Source organism: Pygocentrus nattereri, chromosome 27 (assembly GCF_015220715.1).
Source record: "Pygocentrus nattereri isolate fPygNat1 chromosome 27, fPygNat1.pri, whole genome shotgun sequence".
NCBI lineage: Eukaryota > Metazoa > Chordata > Actinopteri > Characiformes > Serrasalmidae > Pygocentrus > Pygocentrus nattereri.
The window spans coordinates 19,905,858-19,926,393 of record NC_051237.1 but is presented as its reverse complement, the minus strand read 5'-3'; the positions used below and the strand labels follow the sequence as shown (position 1 = coordinate 19,926,393).

Here is a 20,536-nt window from a genome sequence, read left to right as displayed (position 1 = left end):
CTGAAGCTATCTGTGCTAGCATTATGTGTGGTTTTACTTTCCTCCCTCTTTCACCCTTTCCAAACAGCAAGTAACAATAGCAAGCAACAATGACAAAGCCAAAACACTCTCATTATAACCAATGAACCTGTCCATAAGTGGCAGAGTGTGACACGTCAGTTTTTGATGGACGACTAATATGTTTTGATGGACAATAATAGTTTGTTTTTTTGATGGCTAGCATCTCTGTGCCATTACAATCTGAACTGATGTGAAGAATCTCTTCCATGAAGTGGAGAAAAGGAGGGATCTACACTACCCATCCAGTACATACTATAAGGATTTAACAAAAAGCAAACAATTTGAAGAGAGAATTCCAGAGTGCTGGAAGCTGGAGGTAAATAAATACTGGTTGTTTTATGTCGCTGATTGACCAGGATACTTAGCTAGTTAGCTAAGTAGACATAGCAGACACAAGTTAGCAGATAAAACCAAGCTGTCCAACATCATAGGATAGCAAGGCAACTTAAGCATTTTAGTTTAAGTCATTTTTTAATGCCTTTTTTTCAAAGGTTCTCTCTGTACACAGAGAGAATGTAATGGATTCAAAGTGGTAGATAAATGGCACTTTGAATGACTCAGTCATTCAGGTAAGTTAAAAGGCTACCATCAGCATGGCTTATACTGTCTGTGAGTTGTTAACTGGGTTATTTGTGGCAAATTGGTGAAAAAAATATTTCAGGAAGAAGGTAACTGGTATATTATCCACCACCATGGCCTTCTCTGTGAAATACTGGCATTACGGATTTTGCCATAAGAATTTTTATGGCTGCTTGTCAATGGCCTCTGTTGACATGTTAAATTCAATCCACATACTCCTCTGAATTTGCTTTGTGGTTTTAATATCCCCATCACCGAAACAACTTTTAAGTGCCAGTATCAGCACTAATACTGATATGGTATCTCTATCAGTGCAACCCTAGTTACATATATTGTGTTGCAAAAGGAAATGGAGCATTTGAGTGATACAGTATATCAGCATATGCCAACACTCATACCTGCCCACTGGTTTAAAATTAGTTCTTTAAGAACTACAAACAGCATTTAAAAAAAAAACAACAACAACTTTGTTTTCTTTTGTTTAGATGTCTGGTGACGACCACACGAGCATAGGTTCCCCTTTTCAGTCTTGGATCCTCCCAAGGTTGCTCTTAGGGAATTTTTCCTTGCCACTGTTGCCATTGGCTTGCTCATGGGGCCATTGACCTGTTTTTTTTTCTGTAATGCTGCTTTGCAACAACACCTGTCGTTGAAACTTGAAAACAGTGCACAGTTAAAAACAAAGACCCTACCTTGAAGCACAATCAAGTTCTGTAGTTTTTCCTGGAAAATTCCCCCTTTTTAAAACGTTACACCCATGTTTGCAGCTACAAATAAAAGTACCTCACTTTAATTAAATAATCAAATAATTTATGTAGATTGTTTATGTGGTTTCTTCCCAGTGCTCCAGTATCCTCTCACAGTCCAATGACATGCAGTTAGGCCGAGAGGCTAAATCGTCCTTAGGTGTGAATGAGTGTGATTGTGTATGTCGGTGTATCTGCCCTGCGATGGACTGGCAACCTGTCCAGTGTGTTTCCTGTCCAGGTTGGCTCCAGCACGCTCTGCAACCCAGAAGCAGTAGCTTTGAAGATGGATGGATGGATGAATGGATGGATGGATGATTTGTTTATGTGACAGGTGAATAAAGATTTAAGTGTCTGAATAAATGTATCGATTCGTGCAATAATCATTTGTAATAAAATTTTTAAATAAATACAATCACAATATGGCGTTTTCATAAAACACTCCAGTGATGGATTATCTCTGTAACAGCACACACACAGACACACTTCCTCTCACCTCTCCCACCATGCCATTCCAGGTGCCGTTGATTTTCTTGCCATGTTTGCCATTGGTGACCAGATAAAGGTCATAGGTGAACTTCACTGACTTGGCAATTTTCTTCAAAATGTCAATGCAGAAACCCTTACAGCAGCGTTTAATGTATACACTAGAGTCACCTGTCTGATTCCTGAGAGAGAAAAAGAGAGAGAAAGTAAGGGAGAGAGTCAAAATATAAAGTATATTTAACATTAATATAAAGTACATTAGGGTTAGGGTTAATTAATCATTTAATTAATTTTCCATTGACTACAATTTATTCATTTCTCAGTGTCAGGAAAAAACAGAAAACATACAGCACTGTGCAAATTTCTAGGGACTTGAGAAAATTCAATTTAAAAAGCTATTTATCTGGGAGGTAAGTGTTTATTTGATCAAAAACACTAATATTACAATAGATACAATATATCGTTGTTGTCGGAAGAAAACCTCATATCTTCAAAATGGTAAGTTTACAGGAGAAGGAAAAAACTTGCTTTACTTTTAACGTATGTCAATGGAGCTAGACTTTCTTCCAAGTGATTATGGGCTGTTTCTTTTGTTCCATGCATCATGAAATTTACATGCAATGTAAAAGGCAAAAGGCATTTTCAAATTATGTAAAAAATCTAAAAATATATTTTGTTTCGATATACAATATACACAAATAACAGATAGATATATTCAAAGTAGTGATTTTATGTTTATCAATGTGCTTGTTTAAGCATTTCCAAACCTCTCATTGTAGCAGTTAATAGTTATTATACAGCACCTGGTTGGGCTAATTAACACTTCATTATGTTAAATTAAGTGTGCTGGTGATGGAATTTAACTAATGTTAAATGGAAATGTTTATTGTATTTATATATATTTGCATATATTCTAATGTTATATGATGTTTTACATGCAAAAATACATTTACTGCCAAGACTTTTTAACAGTACTGTATCTCTAATTACACTTAAGCTTTAACAACTACAATATCATGTTTTCAGTATTTAGTGAACCCACCCTTTTCCCTTTTTTTGGCAGACTTGCATTTAGTTTTTCAAAGAAGTCTGTAGGGATATGTTTCCACACCTCTAAAGTTCATTCTTAGATCTACGTCTTATGCTCCAAGGTCTGGACTCTTGGCTGGTGAGTCCCATTTGTGTTATATCTAATATCATCAGAAATATCTGTTTAAAGTGAATAACTTGTACTAAATGGTCATTTTGACTGCTATTAAATAAATGAAGGGTGGTCTCTGATTTTTATTTGGTACGGTAAGTAAGGATCGAGTGGCATTGTTTATGTGTGTGCGTGTGTTTGTGTGTGTGTGTGTGTGTGTGTGTGTGCGTTAGAATCATTCTGCAAATTTGGGCATTTTTCCAAAAAAACCTGGACATGCAGTCATTAGCCTCTCTCTGTGCTTGGCAGGACTGTCTATTGTCATGTGCCAATCAGGAGCTTCTCACGTATCTTAACACTCAGCTGATTGATGCCAGTATTGTTTTATAAAAACTCCCTACAGAAATGCTTCACAGATCAGCCACACCATCAACAGTGTCTTTATTTAGCTCAGGGATAGTCAACTCATGTCCTGGAGGAATAGATTTCAGCTCCATTTGGTTATTTTTTTGCTCTAACATACCTTCTAAAGCTGGTAATTAACTGCTGAGCTGAATCAGGTGTGTTTGCAAAGGAAACAACCTAACTGTGAAAATGTGGTCCTCCAGGGCTGAAGTTGCCCACCACTGACTTGCGTAGATCTGTGTATGTGTGTAAGTATTTGAGCATATTTACCAATGAATGCATTGTATGAATTGTAATTGTATAATGTCCCTGTTTTGTCTAACTTCTACTGCACTTCACCAAATGAATGCATCTGAGTTTGACAAATAGCATGACAGAATGAAACTATAAAGTGATGCTGGATATTACAGAAACGTTGTTCTTTGTAGTTATGGACTAAACCGTTTTCATACAGTCGGACAGTAGTTCTGTCCGGGAGGCATTAAGATTACATATGCATCTTGAAGAAACAGATATTTTACTTCTTGCTGAGTTGTGTCTCCAGTGCAGTTCCTCAAGTGGTTTAAGTGATCAGATGGTGTTCTGTCTCCCACAAATCTTGGATGCATTTACACTTTTTCACTTTTTACAATTGGACAGTGATCCAATTTTCCCTACCAGATTGTGCCGACAATTGTGACACACATAAAATATTTATTTCACAATAACATTTAATTTTTTTTAATATATATGAGATTTTTGTTAGCATCCTGAATGAAAGATAAAGGATATCCTGTGAGGAATGTTTTTTACAGCCTGTTTTTTTTATGTTTACTAGGTGCCAATACAGTGAAGGGCACTGTATGTGTAAATGGATATCTGTTTAGCATATTTTGAGCTGGCTTGTGCACAGCCTTTGATGAAAAAATGTTAATGATAACTACTGAAATTAAATTATAATGCCCTGCTCCTCAGTTTGGTTTGAACAACTGATACTTTTCTAATTCTTTCAATTAATTTGTGTTCTCTGCATTATGGAAATTGTAGGTCCCTAAATATTCAATATAAAGTAGCCTGATTCATTTTAGTCACATAGGGTGCATTTATACACTATATCGCCAAAAGTATTCACTTGTCTGCCTTCACACGCATATGAATTTGAGTGACATCCCCTCTTAATTCATAGTTTAATATGATGTCGGCCCACCTTTTGCAGATATAAAAGCTTCAGCTCTTCTGGGAAGGCTTTCCACAAGGGTTGGGAGTGTGTTTATGGGAATTTTTGACCGTTCTTCCAGAAGCGTATTTGTGAGGTCACACACTGATGTTGGACGATTAGGCCTGGCCGTCCCCAAACTGTTCCCACAAAGTTGGGAGCATGAAATTGTCCAAAATCTCTTGGTGCTGAAGCATTAAGAGTTCTTTTCACTGGAACTAAGGGGCCGAGCCCAACTCCTGAAAACCAACCCCACACCATAACCCCCCCACCACCACCAATTTTTACTCTTGGCACAAGGCAGTACCGTTCTCCTGGCAAACACCAAACCCAGACTCTCCATCGTATTGCCAGACAGAGAAGCGTGATTTGTCACTCCAGAGAACACGTCTCCACTTCTCTAGAGTCCAGTGGCGGTGCTTTACAACTTCTCTACACATCCTGTCTGAGTTGCTGTCATTCCCAATTGCTTCCACTTTGTTATAATACCACTGACATTTGACTGTGGAATATTTATTAGCAAGGAAATTTCATGACTGGACTTGTTGCACAGGTGGCATCTTATCACGGTACTGCACTAGAATTCACTGAGCTCCTGAGAGCAACCCATTCTATTAAAAATGTTTGTAGAACCAGTCTGCAGGCCTAGGTGCTTGATTTTATAAACCTGTGGCCATGGAAGTGACTGGAACACCCAAATTCAATTATTTGGATGGGTGAGTGAATACAGGGTGGGCCATTTATATGGATACACCGAAATAAAATGGGAATGGTTGATGATATTAACTTCCTGTTTGTGGCACATTAGTATATGGGAGGGGGAAAACTTTTCAAGATGGGTGGTGACCATGGTGGCCATTTTGAAGTCGGCCATTTTGGATCCAACTTTAGTTTTTTCAATGGGAAGAGGGTCATGTGACACATCAAACTTATTGAGATTTTCACAGGAAAAACAATGGTGTGCTTGGTTTTAATGTAACTTTATTCTTTCATTAATTATTTACAAGTTTCTGACCACTTATAAAATGTGTTCAAAGTGCTGCCTGTTGTGTTGGATTGTCAATGCAACCCTCTTCTCCCACTCTTCACACACTGATAGCAACACTGCAGAAGAAATGCTAGCACAGGCTTCCAGTATCCATAGTTTCAGGTGCTGCACATCTCGTATCTTCACAGCATAGACAATTGCTTTCAGATAACCCCAAAGATAAAAGTCTAAGGGGGTCAGATCGGGAGACCTTGGGGGCCATTCAACTGGGCCACAATGACCAATCCACTTTCCAGGAAACTGTTCACCTAGGAAGGCTCGGACCTGACACACATAATGTGGTGGTGCACCATCTTGCTGGAAAAACTCATGGAACGTGCCAGCTTCCAAAGTGGATTGGTCGTTGTGAGCCAGTTAACGACCAATTCACTTTGGAAGCTGGCACGTTCCCTGAGCATTTCTTCTGCGGTGTTGCTATCAGTGTGTGAAGAGTGGGAGAAGAGGGTTGCATTGACCATCCAACACAATGGGCAGCACTTTGAACACATTTTATAAGTGGTCAGAAACTTGTAAATAACTCATGAAAGAGTTCTAAACTAAACTAACTAAAGTTGGATCCAAAATGGCTGACTTCAAAATGGCTGCCATGGTCACCACCCATCTTGAAAAGTTTTCCCCCTCCCACCAACCATTCCCATTTTATTTGGGTGTATCCATATAAATGGCCCACCCTGTACTTCTGGCAATATAGTGTACTTGTTGTTTGGTTTTCTTGGTATGAACCGAAGCAGAAAAAGATAAAATGTTCCATTTTAGCTCTGATGTGCTTGGAGTTCACACTATTATATTCAACACTGAACTAAAGACATAAACAAAAATATTAAAAAAAGCAGAAAAAGATCACAAATCATTGGTCAGATTTGGATGCAATAACTCTGATAATGTCCACTGAACTATCCAGACTGAACTTTTCATAGTTTTATCTGTGCTTATTGGTTTTACTTATGTCTTGTTTTATCTGTCTTGTAATTTTATAGAAATCAGCTATGAGGCTCCCTGCATAAACATGATTTTGCACAGAGTGGGATATAATCACTGTACCCCTGCAAAATGAATAAACCTTGATATATTAATAAATAACCTGGAAAAGGATGGCATGCCCACTCCAGGTAAGGGGAAAGGACTTGCCCCAGGTGGAGGAGTTTAAGTATCTTGGGGTCTTTTCACAAGTAATGGGAAGAGGGATCGTGAGATTGGCCGCAGGCTGGGACAGGCGGCAGCAGTAATGCGGTCACTGTACCGGACTGTAGTGGTGAAGAGGGAGCTGAGCCATAAGGCAAAGCTCTCTTTTTACCAGTCAGTCTACATCCCGACCCTCACCTATGGTCATGACCAAAAGAATTAGATCGCGAATACAAGTGGCGGAAATGAGCTTTCTTTGCAGGATGGCGGGCTACACTCTATTTGATAGGGTGAGGAGCTCGGAGTAGAGCCGCTACTCCTCCGCATTGAGTGGAGCCAGCTAAGGTGGTTCGGGCATCTGATTTGGATGCCCCCTGGGACGCTATCTGGATTAAGCGGTTAATGATGACAGCTGAAACACAGATGGGTCAAAATATAAAAAGTAGATACGTTGATTGCCAGTCTGTTGTTGTGAGCAAGCTTTGGCTGATTCCAATCTTGGCCAGTTCCAGTCGTGCATCCCTAATATCCACGAATGTAACACAGAGCAACTTTGTTTGCAGTATGCCATAGGTTTGTTGCTACCAAATGTCCAAAGTAGAGATCAAATCACATAGCAGACAATTTCACAATAATTATGTAAATGACAACCGTAGCATTCATTATTATTTCCTATTCTAAAAATACCATTTGGTGAATAGAATGTAATATTTAAATCCACACTGTATGAGTCAATATTGCAATAAGACAACTTAAATATGGTAACTGGTAATATTTGAAACTTTTTGGGCTGCAGTGTATGTGTGTTTGTGCGTACCGTATCTTTAGCTGTTTCCTGCATGGTACAGTGTTCCTCATGCACGTTCCACTCAGTGGATCTACATCTTCCACTATAACGAATGGAGCTTCCTCCAGCGTGACAATGGAGAGGTGGTCATCCTGGCGGCTCTCTGCTCCAGAGTACAGCTCAAACCGCGGCCACACATGGTATTTCATCAACAATGAGCCGTTCTCCCACTTTCCCACCTACACACAGACACAGAACTGTGGCTAAAGCAGCAGCTGCAGCACTTATATAGGTTGTGCTATTGGTTATTTATTGTCATCTATGCTAAAGGACAACGAATCGTAGCTGTTATAAAAAAAGATTATTAACTCCTTTATTTCTGTATCCCATTAAAAAACTTTGCATTGTAGAATAGTCTACATGAAACGCAAACCTTTCTGGAGTTTAAATATTAGTATATTTGAATGGGTATGAGTTGTTTTAGGGCAACAACAAAAGCAAAAGAAATGTATAAAAGTCAAGAAAGAAAAGTCCAGAGAGTGCCTTGCAATAGGCACCATAATATATTACAAAATAGTAACACATTATAGGGGAGCATTTGGCACAACATAATGCAGGGTAAAATGCAATAAGGGCTATTAATAATAAATCACTTAAATAGCGTTTGTAGGCATAGCTAAAAGAAAGGAAAGCCACAGTAGTATGATTTTACTAATGCATCTAAGCTGTTGCTACAAATTTCATGTTTGAAGTGAAATTAAAGGAAATTGTGTACATTGAAAGTAAAAGTATATATATATATATATATATATATATATATATATATATATATATATATATATATATATATATACATAAAAGAAATGGTTTTGTTTAACTAGGTCTAGACTGATCAGTTCAGTAGACAGCAACAGCCAAACAGGACTTTAACAATATGCAGTTAGGCTTTAAGTTAAACTATTTTCTGAAGGTTTCACAGAAAATAGCAACTGCAAAGCAACAAGTATTCCACTCAAATGTCTATTATAAGCTTCAACTCTCTAAAGAGTTTAAGAGTTGACAGAATTAATATTACACTATTTGTTTTGCTAACATTCAAAAAGTAGAATGGCAATACTAATCAAAAAAACTAAAAGTACTTGTAATGTTTCTTCCCATAGCAGTATTAAGTATTTCTCAAAATTACTCAAAATGACATTTAAAATATGCATTAAATTAGCTGGTACTTGATACTATGCATATTATAAATTTAAGTTAAGTGATACTGTTTTGATCCCACAACCGGGGAAATTCCATCTCCGCATTTAACCCATCCATGCAAGTGAAACACCACACACACACTAGGGGGCAGTGAGCACACTTGCCCGGAGCGGTGGGCAGCCCTATCCACGGCGCCCGGGGAGCAATTGGGGGTTAGGTGTCTTGCTCAAGGACACTTCAGTCATGGACTGTCGGCGCTGGGGATTGAACTGGCAACCTTCCGGTCACAGGGCCAGATCCCTAACCTCCAGCCCACGACTGCCCCCGAGACCAGTATAGTGGTCTTTTGCAAGTACTGAATGGTATGTTAAAGTCACAGAATTCACACGTATATTATTGTAATCAGCCTTGAGGCTATATATAACAATAATAATTGTATATGTATTATAATGTATGTTGTAATGTCTTTACGATGCAAATTGAATTTTGTAAATCAAAATGAAATGAACTGAAAGAGAATCTCTAAACAAAGAGAGAATAAGATAAATAAAGACGCACTCTGTCCCACTGCCTGTCTTTGTCCAGCAGGATGATGACCAGTTTTGGGTGCATCTGATATCCATCCTCACTGAAGGACAGGTTACGGCCCTCAAACGTCACATTCATGAGATACCTGAGGAATACACACAGCAGGGTTTTGCACATCATTTAAACTCTATATTAAATTGAATATAGTGCAAAGACAGCAAATAAAAAATTTAAACTGAGAAAGTTTGTTTTGAGAAAAATAAATGCCCATTTTGAATTTAAAGCTAGCAACATGTTTAAAAAAATGTTGGCACAGGGTCAACAAAGGAATAGGAAAAATTGTGTAATGAAAAAAATACAGCTGGTAGAACATCTCACAAATAATTAGGTTAACTGCCAAAAGGTCAGTAACATGGCTAGGTACAAAATGAGCATCCAAGAGAGTCTGAGTCTTTCAGAAGTAAAGATGGGGAGAGGTTCATAACTCTATGAAAGATTGTACATGCAAACAGCTCAACAATTAAAAAATAACATTTTCCACTGTAGCAAGAAACCCATTGAGGAACTCAGAGAAATCGCTGCATGCAAGTGATTGGCTGATCGTGATCTTCAGACCCTCAGACAGCACTGTGATCGGACTGGGGCAGTCGTGGGCTGGATGTTAGGGAACCAGCCATAGGTTGCCAGTTCCATCCCCAGAGCGGACAGAACATGAATGAATTAGCCCTTAAGCAAGGCACTTAACACCCAACTGCTCCCTGGGCACTGTGGCCCCGAGTGTGTGTCAATTCACTAGAGTGTATGCGGGTGTTTCACTTATTTAAGATGGACTGAGCTGAAAAGTGTCCTGTGATCTGACAAATGAAAAATTGAAATTATTTTCAAAAATCACGCAACGTCCAAGCTAAACAGAAGAGGGACCATCCGGCTTGTTATTAGCACACAGCTCAAACACCAGCATCTGTAATCGTATGGGGGGGTGCATTAGTGCACATGGCATGGGTGCATATGTGAAGACACTATTAATGCTACATTATATACAGGTTTTGGAGCGAAAACCTGTAATGCTGCCACCCAGACGTCTTTTTCAGGGAAGGCCTTGTTTATTTCAGCAATACAACAGCAAACCATATTCTGCAAAACATGGATCTGTAATAAACGAGGCCGGGGAAATGTGTTGCTGGCATCAAATTGGACAAATATTTTTTTCAAACACAATACAAATATTCAGCTTCAACATTCAATTAGTTGTCTTTGTACTATTTTCAATTTAATATAAGGTTTAAATGATTTGCACATGACTGAATTGTTTTTTTTTTTACATTTTGCACAGTATCACAACTTTTTTGGGAAATGGGATTGTACATTGAAGGTCTGTATGGACCATTCTTCCAAATTAGTTCAAATTGCAGCCCCACAGTAAAAATATTATTTAAAAAAAATAACAAATTAATCAGGCTGTAAATATTTACAAAGGTCATATTATGAAATATTTAAACTCAAGGCCTTAATTGAGGAAGCAATATGCAAAATATACCCTAAACATACCTAATAAGCCATTATTGATGCGATACATTCTATTAGGATATGGCTGTCCCAAATCCTAGCCCTAAATTTTAAATTGACTAACCAATACAGCTGTAACTAAGCGTATGAATGTACGTGTGTATGTGTGTGTGCATGTTTCTGTGTGTGTGTATGTATCAGTATAGTAAATTGATCTCTGTTCCCTCCTCACTTCCTCCTTTGTGTCACTGTTTCCATAGCAACCCTTAAGATTACATATGCACTTGAGCACACACATAAAAAAATCGGTCACAGAAGGACCTTCATGGCACAGGGACTGTATGTTTTGTGCAGTGCAGAGTTATTAATTGTAAGATTTATAATTCAGTAGAATTGTAAAACAAATATGCAAGTTGTGTAGTTAAGGGAAGACAGATCTGAAGTGTGGATCCACAAGCAGATGGAGTCTTAGGGATTAACCAGATTATTTGATGGCATTTTCTTTCCGATATTGATGTGATACTGGAACCTTGAGTATTGGCAGGATACAGAGACCAGTCTGATATCCTATGGCTATCACTAAAATGAATGCATGTGTTTGGACTATGAACCCACAAAAAATGTCTCCAGGACGAAGAGAACATTTTGTGATTTTGGGGATGTTTGGCTGCTCCTCATGAGAGAAAGTGTCAAACAAGCAGCAAAGTACAAAAAAAGTTTGAAGAACTTTTGAAAGAAAGCTGATCTGTTGGTTGCTGAGGTTAAGTTAGAGCTGGCTTAGGGATGTGTGGACATGTACTGGTATTCAACAAATCGATATACTGGGATATTAAAAATGCACAGTAACATTACTGTAAACACACATATACCATTAGTCAAGTGTAGTTTTACCAGAGATTTTTTAGATCAGCTCTGGTTATATAAGCTCTCATTATATTGCTAAGCTCAAATCAGATGATACAGTCCGTCCTCTAGGCATATCTAAACGATTCCAATGAACAAAGCCACTGCATGGAAAAAATGCTTAATCTCACAAGTATAAGAATGTGTGCAGGGAAACTGTTTCTATGAAGTAAAGGCACAAAAGAGTATTGAACTTAACCTTATAAACTTGTTTTTGTTTAAAATAAGATTTACTATGCCAGACTGTGTGAGACTTGGAGACCTCTCTGGTGAACATGTACACTATGCACAACGTGTTGAAGAATATTTTTTATTATGTCAGTTGTGCCCCTTCCTGAATTAATCCTTCCTGAATTAAACACCTTCCTGAATTAATCTACTTTTGTGAGCATGTTAAAGGGCATGTCTTCCCAGAATGTAAGTGAATTATCTACTGTTGTCATCATATCCTCATTAATATAATGTTGATTTTACAATCAAGCTGGACTTTCTTTTTGAGTCTATTTGAGTGTAATGTAAAAATATATGACATGGTCCAAAAAACATCTGCAAAATCTGACACAGCAACTTATATTATTTCAGGCTTTACAGGGTCACTCAAAGCAGCACATGGACACCATATTTTCTTTCTGAGTAATGAAAGTTCTTTCAACTTTAACAAAGAAATCTTACATAGTGCAGCTTTAACAAGCAGCTTTGCACGTACACTTACGTCCATAAACACACAAATCCAAACACTCCCATAAATACACACACACTAAAACACACAACTACACACACACACGCATGCAATTAGAGTCCTACAGGCATATGTACATATGTAATGTGTTGCCATGGCATCCACAATCACTGCAATTCCCAAGCCAATCTGCTGTGTTGCTATGGGAACCACAATTTTCACAAAGAGACAATGAGAAAGGCAAAGACAGAAAGATGACGAGGAATAGTTGCCTGTACCCCCCCTACACACACGCTCTTCTCTCATAGACCACTCCCCCCGCCCCCCGCCTCCTCTCTCTGATATAAACCTCTGAATAAATGGAGACTGACTGTCCTTTTACTCAGTGCCCTAAAAACCCAGGATATTTTGGCATCCAAACACACAGTCATGCACACAATTATTCACAGTGTGGTCAGATGCTGAATTACAGAGAGGGGATGTGGAATATAAATAAGCACTACAGACTAAGCCTCCTAAACACATTAAAAACACATGTTAACACTGTAATATCTGACTATGTGTGTGTGCACGCACTTGTGCATGCCCATGTGAGAATATGTGTGTGTTCACTGGATGAGGAATGAGGGTGCACACCTATAATAAGCTCCTCTAATGGGAGAGAGTAGGGAGGGGTGATGCAAAAAACTGCCATTTAATTCCTTTTGCTCTCTCAAGACAAAAAGAGGTATGTGTGTGTGTGTGTGTGTGTGTTGTCTAGACTATATCGCTGCATACTGTAATAGCAGTATAACTTGCTGTGTATTAATAAATGAAACATGTGAACCCTTGATGTGTTCTGCTTTATTTTAGTCAGAATTCTCAAGCAATATGCTTGGTTTGGTTTTCCAACAAGGATTACGCTTAACTTCAGGCAGAGATGTTCATAAGACAATACATGTGTGTCCAAGTTGAGCCTCTGGGGTTCAAGACAAGTCTGAGTGTCTGGTGTGCGAACCCAAGTCAAATGGTGAGTCATTAGTAGAGACAGTAAAGTTAGGAAAGTACAGTTTAGCTTTGTTATTAGCTGTAGGCACTGCATTGTACAAAAGGTAACCCATATGAAAAACCTGACGGGTTCAACGCAAGTTCAAATAACAAGCCTTTCATTAAGGGTGAAGGATAGAAGTGCAACATGCAGTAAATGAGGTGTTTAAATGAAAAAGAGCAAAACAACTTGAAGCGGTTCGTTGGTCTGTAGTTTACATTGCATGTAAATAGCCTGTAACAATAATTACATAATCTCAATTATTTGAGATGATCATAATTATTTAAGATGACTGCAATCATTTGCAGTCATTTGATTTCACAGTCATATTAGGCTACAACAAACACAACGTGAATTGACAGGGATAAAGCCTAGTCATGGACTATATTTTCTTTTACATGGAAAATCTCTATTCAAAATGCTGTGTAGTCCAGAACTAGGCTTAATCCATGTCTGGGAAGGTGGCCCACAAGTCAGAAGGGGCCATTGGGCTCATTGCTCTACCTGCTGGTCTGAGAAAGGAAATGTGTTTGTGGAAGACACTTCACCACCATTAAAAAACTACAGTTTTGACTAATGACTTAAGCTACTCACTCCTGTAATGTAGAATATTACTATGATTGTTGCTGTATGCAACCTTCAGTAACATAGCAGAAGATAACTAAACTAAGATAACTGTGACTAAATGTGACGTAATCTAGGTAGCTGCTACCATTAACATCCACTTTTAAAATGCTTTCCAGAGTTATTTTAGGGATAGTGCAAACCACAATCAATGGTGAGACACTGACAGAGTTGTGTTGTGCATACTTTGTTCACTCACAGCAGTATTAGCTTGACATTTTCACAGCATAAAAACAAAAGAGAAAACACAAAAGAGAGTGGGCAGAGAGCAGAATAAACTTCTGCTTTAAGTTCTACCTTTAATACTTTATAATATTAATTCAGTAATTTTGAAAGTAGATTTCCTGGTATAGTTCCTGATGCTAACATTACTTGTGGTGGTAATATGGCTTAGTTGTAGTTAGCAAGACAATTAGTATTATAACAATGAGGTAATGCTTAGCTTTGGAACTATACTAGCAAATTCATCTAAACTGCACTCCAAAGAACCTGGAGGTTTTGTACAGGTGTTCCAATGTCATCAGGATCTTTTTATAAGTTTGACTTCATTTGTATTTCTGTTTTAGTCTATATTCGGTGGAAAATTCTCTTGCTGTAATAAAGTAGTGTAAAATTTAAATTCTTATCACAACACAGTTACTGACTTAAGAACTTCATAACGTGTTACATACATCTACAATCACTAGCCACTTTATTAGGTACTAATAGGTATACCTGTTCAATTGCTTGTTAACACAAATAGCTAATCAGCCAATCACACGGCCGCAACTCAATGCATTTAGGCCTGTAGAGGTGGTCTAGACAACTTGCTGAAGTGCAAACCAAGCATCAGAATGGGGAAGAAAGGTGATTTAAGTGACTGAACGTGGCATGGTTCTTGATGCCAGACAGGCTGGTCTGAGTATTTCAGAAACTGCTGATCTACTGGGATTTTCACTCACAACCATCTCTAGGGTTTACAGAGAATGGTCTGACATCAGAGGAGAATGGGCAGACTGGTTCGAGATGATAGAAAGGCAACAGTAACTCAAATAATCACTTGTTACAACCAAGGAATGCAGAATACCATCTCTGAACTCACAACACCTCGAACCTTGAAGAAGATGGGCGACAGCAGCAGAAGAACAGGAAACTGAGACTTCAATTTGCACAGGCTCACAGAAATTAGACAATAGAAGATTGGAAAAATGTTGGCTGGTCTGACGAGTCTTGATTTCAGCTGCGAAATTCAGAGGGTTGGGTCAGAATTTGGCGTAAACAACATGAAAGCATGGATCCATCCTGCGATGTATCAACAGTTCAGGCTGCTGGTGGTGGTGGAACGGTGTGGGGGATATTTTCTTGGCACACTTTGTGCACCTTAGTACCAACTGAGCATCGTTTAAATGCCACATGAGTATTGTTGCTGACCATGTCCATCCCTTTATGACCACAATGTACCCATCTTCTGATGGCTACTTCCAGCAGGATAATGTACCATGTCACAAAACTCATATCATCTCAAATTGGTTTCTTGAACATGACAGTGAGTTCAAATGTACTCCAATGGCCACCACATTCAGCAGATCTCAATCCAATAGAGCACCTTTGGGATGCGGTGAAATGGGAGATTCGCATCATACATGTGCAGCTGACAAATCTGCAGCAGCTGCATGATGCTATCATGTCAATATGGACCAAAATCTCTGTGGAATGTTTCCAACACCTTGTTGAAAGTATGCAACAAAGAATTAAGGCAGTTCTGAAGACAAAAGGGGGTCCAACCTTTCACTAGTGTACCTAATAAAGTGGCTGGTGAGTGTATATTTAGATAATGCATTTCCTTTGCACAGATTATCAGTACCTCTCTATGTGTGCAGTTTGAGTGTGTGACTTTGATTGTGAATGTGAGCAGTGCAGCAGAAGCAGGGGGAAAGGGGGAAAAAAACCTTTATACCACTGTAAACTCAACAAGCTATCTATCACAGTATCTAATCATGCTAACAAGAAGCTCATGGAAAACTATCCTCTTGCTGAAGATGAGAGATCCCCATCTCACCTAAACAGACCAAAACTCTGTAAACTGCATATTTCACTCTTAAAGAATTTACTTTAGATTAGTCTTTTTAAAACTCTTTCCCTTGACTAGTTTTTGGGTTCTCCAGCAGTGTAGCCATTCACGAGTAGCATAGCTGGCAATTACTAAAGTAATAAGTGAAGTGATATCATTACAGTTTAAAAGAAGTAATGATTAATTTGTAGGAATGAAGGATTACTTTCTTAACAGAAAAGCACTGTTGGTTAAAGGCTAATTTGTTTATTGTAGCCTTTGTGGTATCAATATGGCAGAGGCAAAATTTCACCTAAATGATTAACAAATAACATGTTGTGCAGCTCTATAAGATTAGTGTGCATGTGTATGTGTGTGCTTACCGCAGGACTTCATTAGGGTTGCCCGATACTGGGCTTTTCTTTTCCGGAGCTCCATGACACTCTGACTTCAGCAGTGTGTGTGGACCACGGTCCATCATCATGGTGGAGGTCGCCATGGCAATTACGGCAATGCCATCACGCACCCGTGCTTCCAGACCATAATCCCACTCATCATAAGACACACTGATCATACCTGAGAGAGAGAGAGTTGTTGTTCTAATCACAGATAGCATTATTACTGCCATTAACAATTGCTATTATATGCACCGAGTATGTTTATCTTCAAACTTCAATGATTTGGCAACATGGTACTTGAGATAGTCATGCTGTCAAAGTTATGCTGAATTGAAGTAGACTGATTTGAGAAATAGAGTGTAAGAGAAATAGAGAGTATCTAGGCTCCACCCACAAATGCATGCTTTCATAGGTTGGACGAGAGAATTTCAAAATGAATGGGTTTCTGCTAGTGCTATTATAGGGTATACTGCATGATTTAATAATGATGCCAGTGTGGTATTTCAAAATTATGATGTGACATCTGAACACCAAAATAAACACCATCCATCCATCCATCCATCCATCCATCCATCCATCCATCCATCCATCATCTTCCGCTTCTCCGGGGTTCCATCTCTACTATATACAGTGCTAGTGGCACACTGCTTTCCCCTTCTGAGTCGCCTGCCGGTTTGCCAGAATCTTTTTGGAGCCGATTTAAAGTCACTTTCCAAGGCCTCACCAAACTCCTCCCACACCCGGGTTTTTGCCTTGGCGACAACTGAAGCCGCAGATCGCTTGGCCTGTCGATACCTGTCAGCTGCCTCTGGTGTCCCAAAGGCCAACCATGCCCGGTAGGACTCCTTCTTCAGCTTGACGGCGTCTCTCTCCTGGGGTGTCCACCACTGGGTTTGAGGATTACCACCCCGACAGGCACCAACTACCTTGCGGCCACAGCTACAGTCAGCCACTTCAGCAATGGAGGAGTGGAACATGGCCCATTCTGAGTCAATGTCCCCCACCTCCCCCGATATCTGGTCTAAGTTCTGACGGAGGTGTGAGTTGAAGATCAATCTGACAGGTTCTTCTGCCAGACGTTCCCAGCAAATCCTCACTATACGTTTGGGTTTGCCCGGTATGACTGGCATCTTCCCCCACCACCTGATCCAACTCACCACCAGGTGGTGATCAGTTGACAGCTCAGCTCCTCTCTTTACCCCAGTGTCCAAAACACATGGCCGCAGGTCCGATGACACGACTACAAAGTCAATTATTGAACTGCGGCCTAGGGTGTCTTGGTGCCATATGCACTTATGGACATCCTTGTGTTCAAACATGGTGTTCATGATGGACAAACTGTGGTTTGCACAGAAGTCCAAAAAGTGAACACCACTCGGGTTCAGATCAGAGAGGCCATTCCTCCCAATCACACCCCTCCAGGTCACACTGTCATTGCCCACGTGAGCGTTGAAGTCCCCCAGTAGGACATTAGAGTCTCCAGGAGGAGCACTTTCAAGTGTCCTTCCCAAGGACTCTAAGAAGGCTGGGTACTCTGAACTGCTGTTCAGTGCATAAGCACAGACAACAGTCAGGACCCGTTCCCCAACCCGAAGGCATAGGGAAGCTACCCTCTCGTCCACCGGAGAAAACTCCAACATACAGGTGCCGAGTCGAGGGGCTATGAGAAAGCCCACACCTGCCCGCCACCTCTCACCATGGGCAACCCCAGAAAAGAATAAAGTCCAGCCCCTCTCAAGGAGATTGGACCCAGAGCCCAAACTGTGTGTTGAGGTGAGCCCGACTATATCTAGCCGGTATCTCTCAACCTCGCGGAACCAACTCAGGCTCCTTCCCCGCCAGTGAGGTAACATTCCAAGTTCCAAAAGCCAATTTCAGCAACCGAGGATCAGAACGCCAAAGCCCACGCCTTCGGGCACTGCCCGATCCACAAAGCACCGAACCCCTACTACTGCCCTTCCCATTGGTGGTGGGTCAATAGGAGGGGGGACTCATGTAACCCTTTTGGGCTGGGCCCAGCCGGGCACCATGAGTAAATGCCCGGCCACCAGACGCTCGCTGGTGAGCCCCTCCCCCAGGCCTGGCTTTTATTATTTTTCATAGGGGTTATTATGGATCACACTTTGTCTGACCTGTCACCTAGGACCAGTTTGCAATGGGAGACCCTACCAGGAGCTTTTGCCCCAGACAACATAGCTCCTAGCTCAAGCATGCAACCCCCTCCACCACGATAACGTGGTGATCCATGGAGAGGCCTAAATAAACACATTTCTCCTATAAACCTGTTCTTAAACCTAAAAACAACATGCTCTCTGTCAGCATTACCTAATCAATGAGCACTTCTGAAATATAACAGGGGTGCTCACTGACAGGTAACGCTGACAAAAAGCGTGTTGTTTCTAGGTTATTTGTTCACTAGGTTCATTTCACTAAGTACTCTTATTATGGAGGAGGGGCTGTGTTTGTATGTGTGTAAGCTGAGAGAAGGAAAAGGGAGAGGAAGACATGTGAGTTGAGGTGGAGAGCGATTTCCCTCCTTGTACTCTGGTTTCCGAGTCAAGATCAAATAAAGCTGTGTTATGGGCATAAACTTTGTGCTGGCTACATTTCTTCTGAGAACGTCTCATGCTACAACATAAATTGGTCACATGGAAAATGTTCATCTCAGTATCATAATAATGAATACAAATAATAATAATCGCTTTATAGTTTAAAAATTAACATTGTTCTGTGACAGTACAGAAAATGATGTAACTTAAAAGACTGGCCTGTAATATTTGAAGTAAAAGCTGCTCTGTGACATAAACCATGGCGTAGGTTCACTGTGTAATAATAAGTATTATTATTATTATTGTTATTATTATTATTATTGTTACACAGTGAACCTACTTCATGATTTATATTACTGAGGAGCTTTTAAGTCACAGCTTTATTACATAATTTTCTGTACTGTCACAGAACAACGTTAATTTTGAAGCTATAAAGTGATTGTCTGGCCTGTGGATCAAATGACACACAGTCCAGTCTCTCTAGAAGAAGATAAATAGCTCAAAAAGTGAATGGAGAGCTTCTTTCAAATGATCCTCTCTTGTCTATGCAGCTCAATTCCGATAGCATGTGTTGAAAGGCAGAAAATACCTCCATAAAACAGAAGATAGCTCAGTGATGGCAAGAGAGCTACATGCATCACAGAATACGTTTCTGAAATTTCAGCTTTCACTCTAACACAGTCTCAGGCATCATCTAAACATTTGATCCACAGGCCTGACAATCACTTTATAGCTTCAAAATTACTGTTGTTCTGTGACAGTACAGAAAATTATGTAATAAAGGCACAGCTTAAAAGACCTGTAATATTGGAAGTAGAAGCTTCTCGGTAATATAAACCAGACATCATCTAGACAGGTGTCATTTTAGCGTCAGTTAAGCCACATATCCCAAGCCTGTGCTGAGATATGTGGCACGTTTGGCCACATAACTATGGTCTTGTTAGCTTAGCTGAGAGACAGTACAGTGTGCAAAACAGTCCCAAACACAATTCAACAAGTTTGATTTCAGCTTTCTGTCACTCCAACAACAGTGACTCTCAGAGACTTGTTTCAGCAAAGCATAGTTATTCAGAATAAAGCCTGTAGTGTGGTGTGTGGCACTGTTGTGTGGTTCTAGCCTGCTCAGTGAGCTAATATTAAGTTAGCTGATCAAGCTTCAAATCCAAAGACCACAGAACAGGTTTCATTTTGCCTTTCTGTCACTTTGCTACCAGCTGTTCAACTTCACTCTTATTTTTATCTAAATGTGTGTCTGTGTTACTTAGTCAGAACCAAACATGTTCTGTTGAAAGCAGAGCTGTACCATGCTGGCTCAGCTAATAGTCATCATCCTCTCTCCTCATTAGCAGCACTGTTTAACATTTAGCAACTGTTAGATAGATGGTTTGACATTTATTGAATGGCGCCTTCATGTTTTGTGTTCACTTCTTTGGTGACCATGTAAGTGAAGTGAACTTAGATTTGTTTAATTCAAAACAGTACAGGATGAAACAGCACAGAAGCAACATAAATGCTTTTACATCA

General features: G+C 39.7%; 1 protein-coding gene across 12 annotated transcripts in view; it reads right to left on the bottom strand.

Moving 5' to 3' along the window:
• The window catches only part of LOC108425688 (glutamate receptor ionotropic, NMDA 2B), a 154,119-nt gene that overhangs the window by 25,518 nt on the left and 108,065 nt on the right, over nucleotides 1-20,536 (bottom strand). For all 12 annotated transcript variants that reach the window (XM_037535394.1, XM_017694562.2, XM_037535391.1 and 9 more), the window contains 4 exons: nucleotides 16,449-16,641; nucleotides 9,328-9,442; nucleotides 7,600-7,808; nucleotides 1,882-2,053 (listed from right to left, as the gene is read on the bottom strand). In XM_037535394.1, coding sequence (XP_037391291.1) covers nucleotides 1,882-2,053; nucleotides 7,600-7,808; nucleotides 9,328-9,442; nucleotides 16,449-16,641 — 689 coding nt within the window. The remainder of the gene's footprint in view (nucleotides 1-1,881; nucleotides 2,054-7,599; nucleotides 7,809-9,327; nucleotides 9,443-16,448; nucleotides 16,642-20,536) is intronic.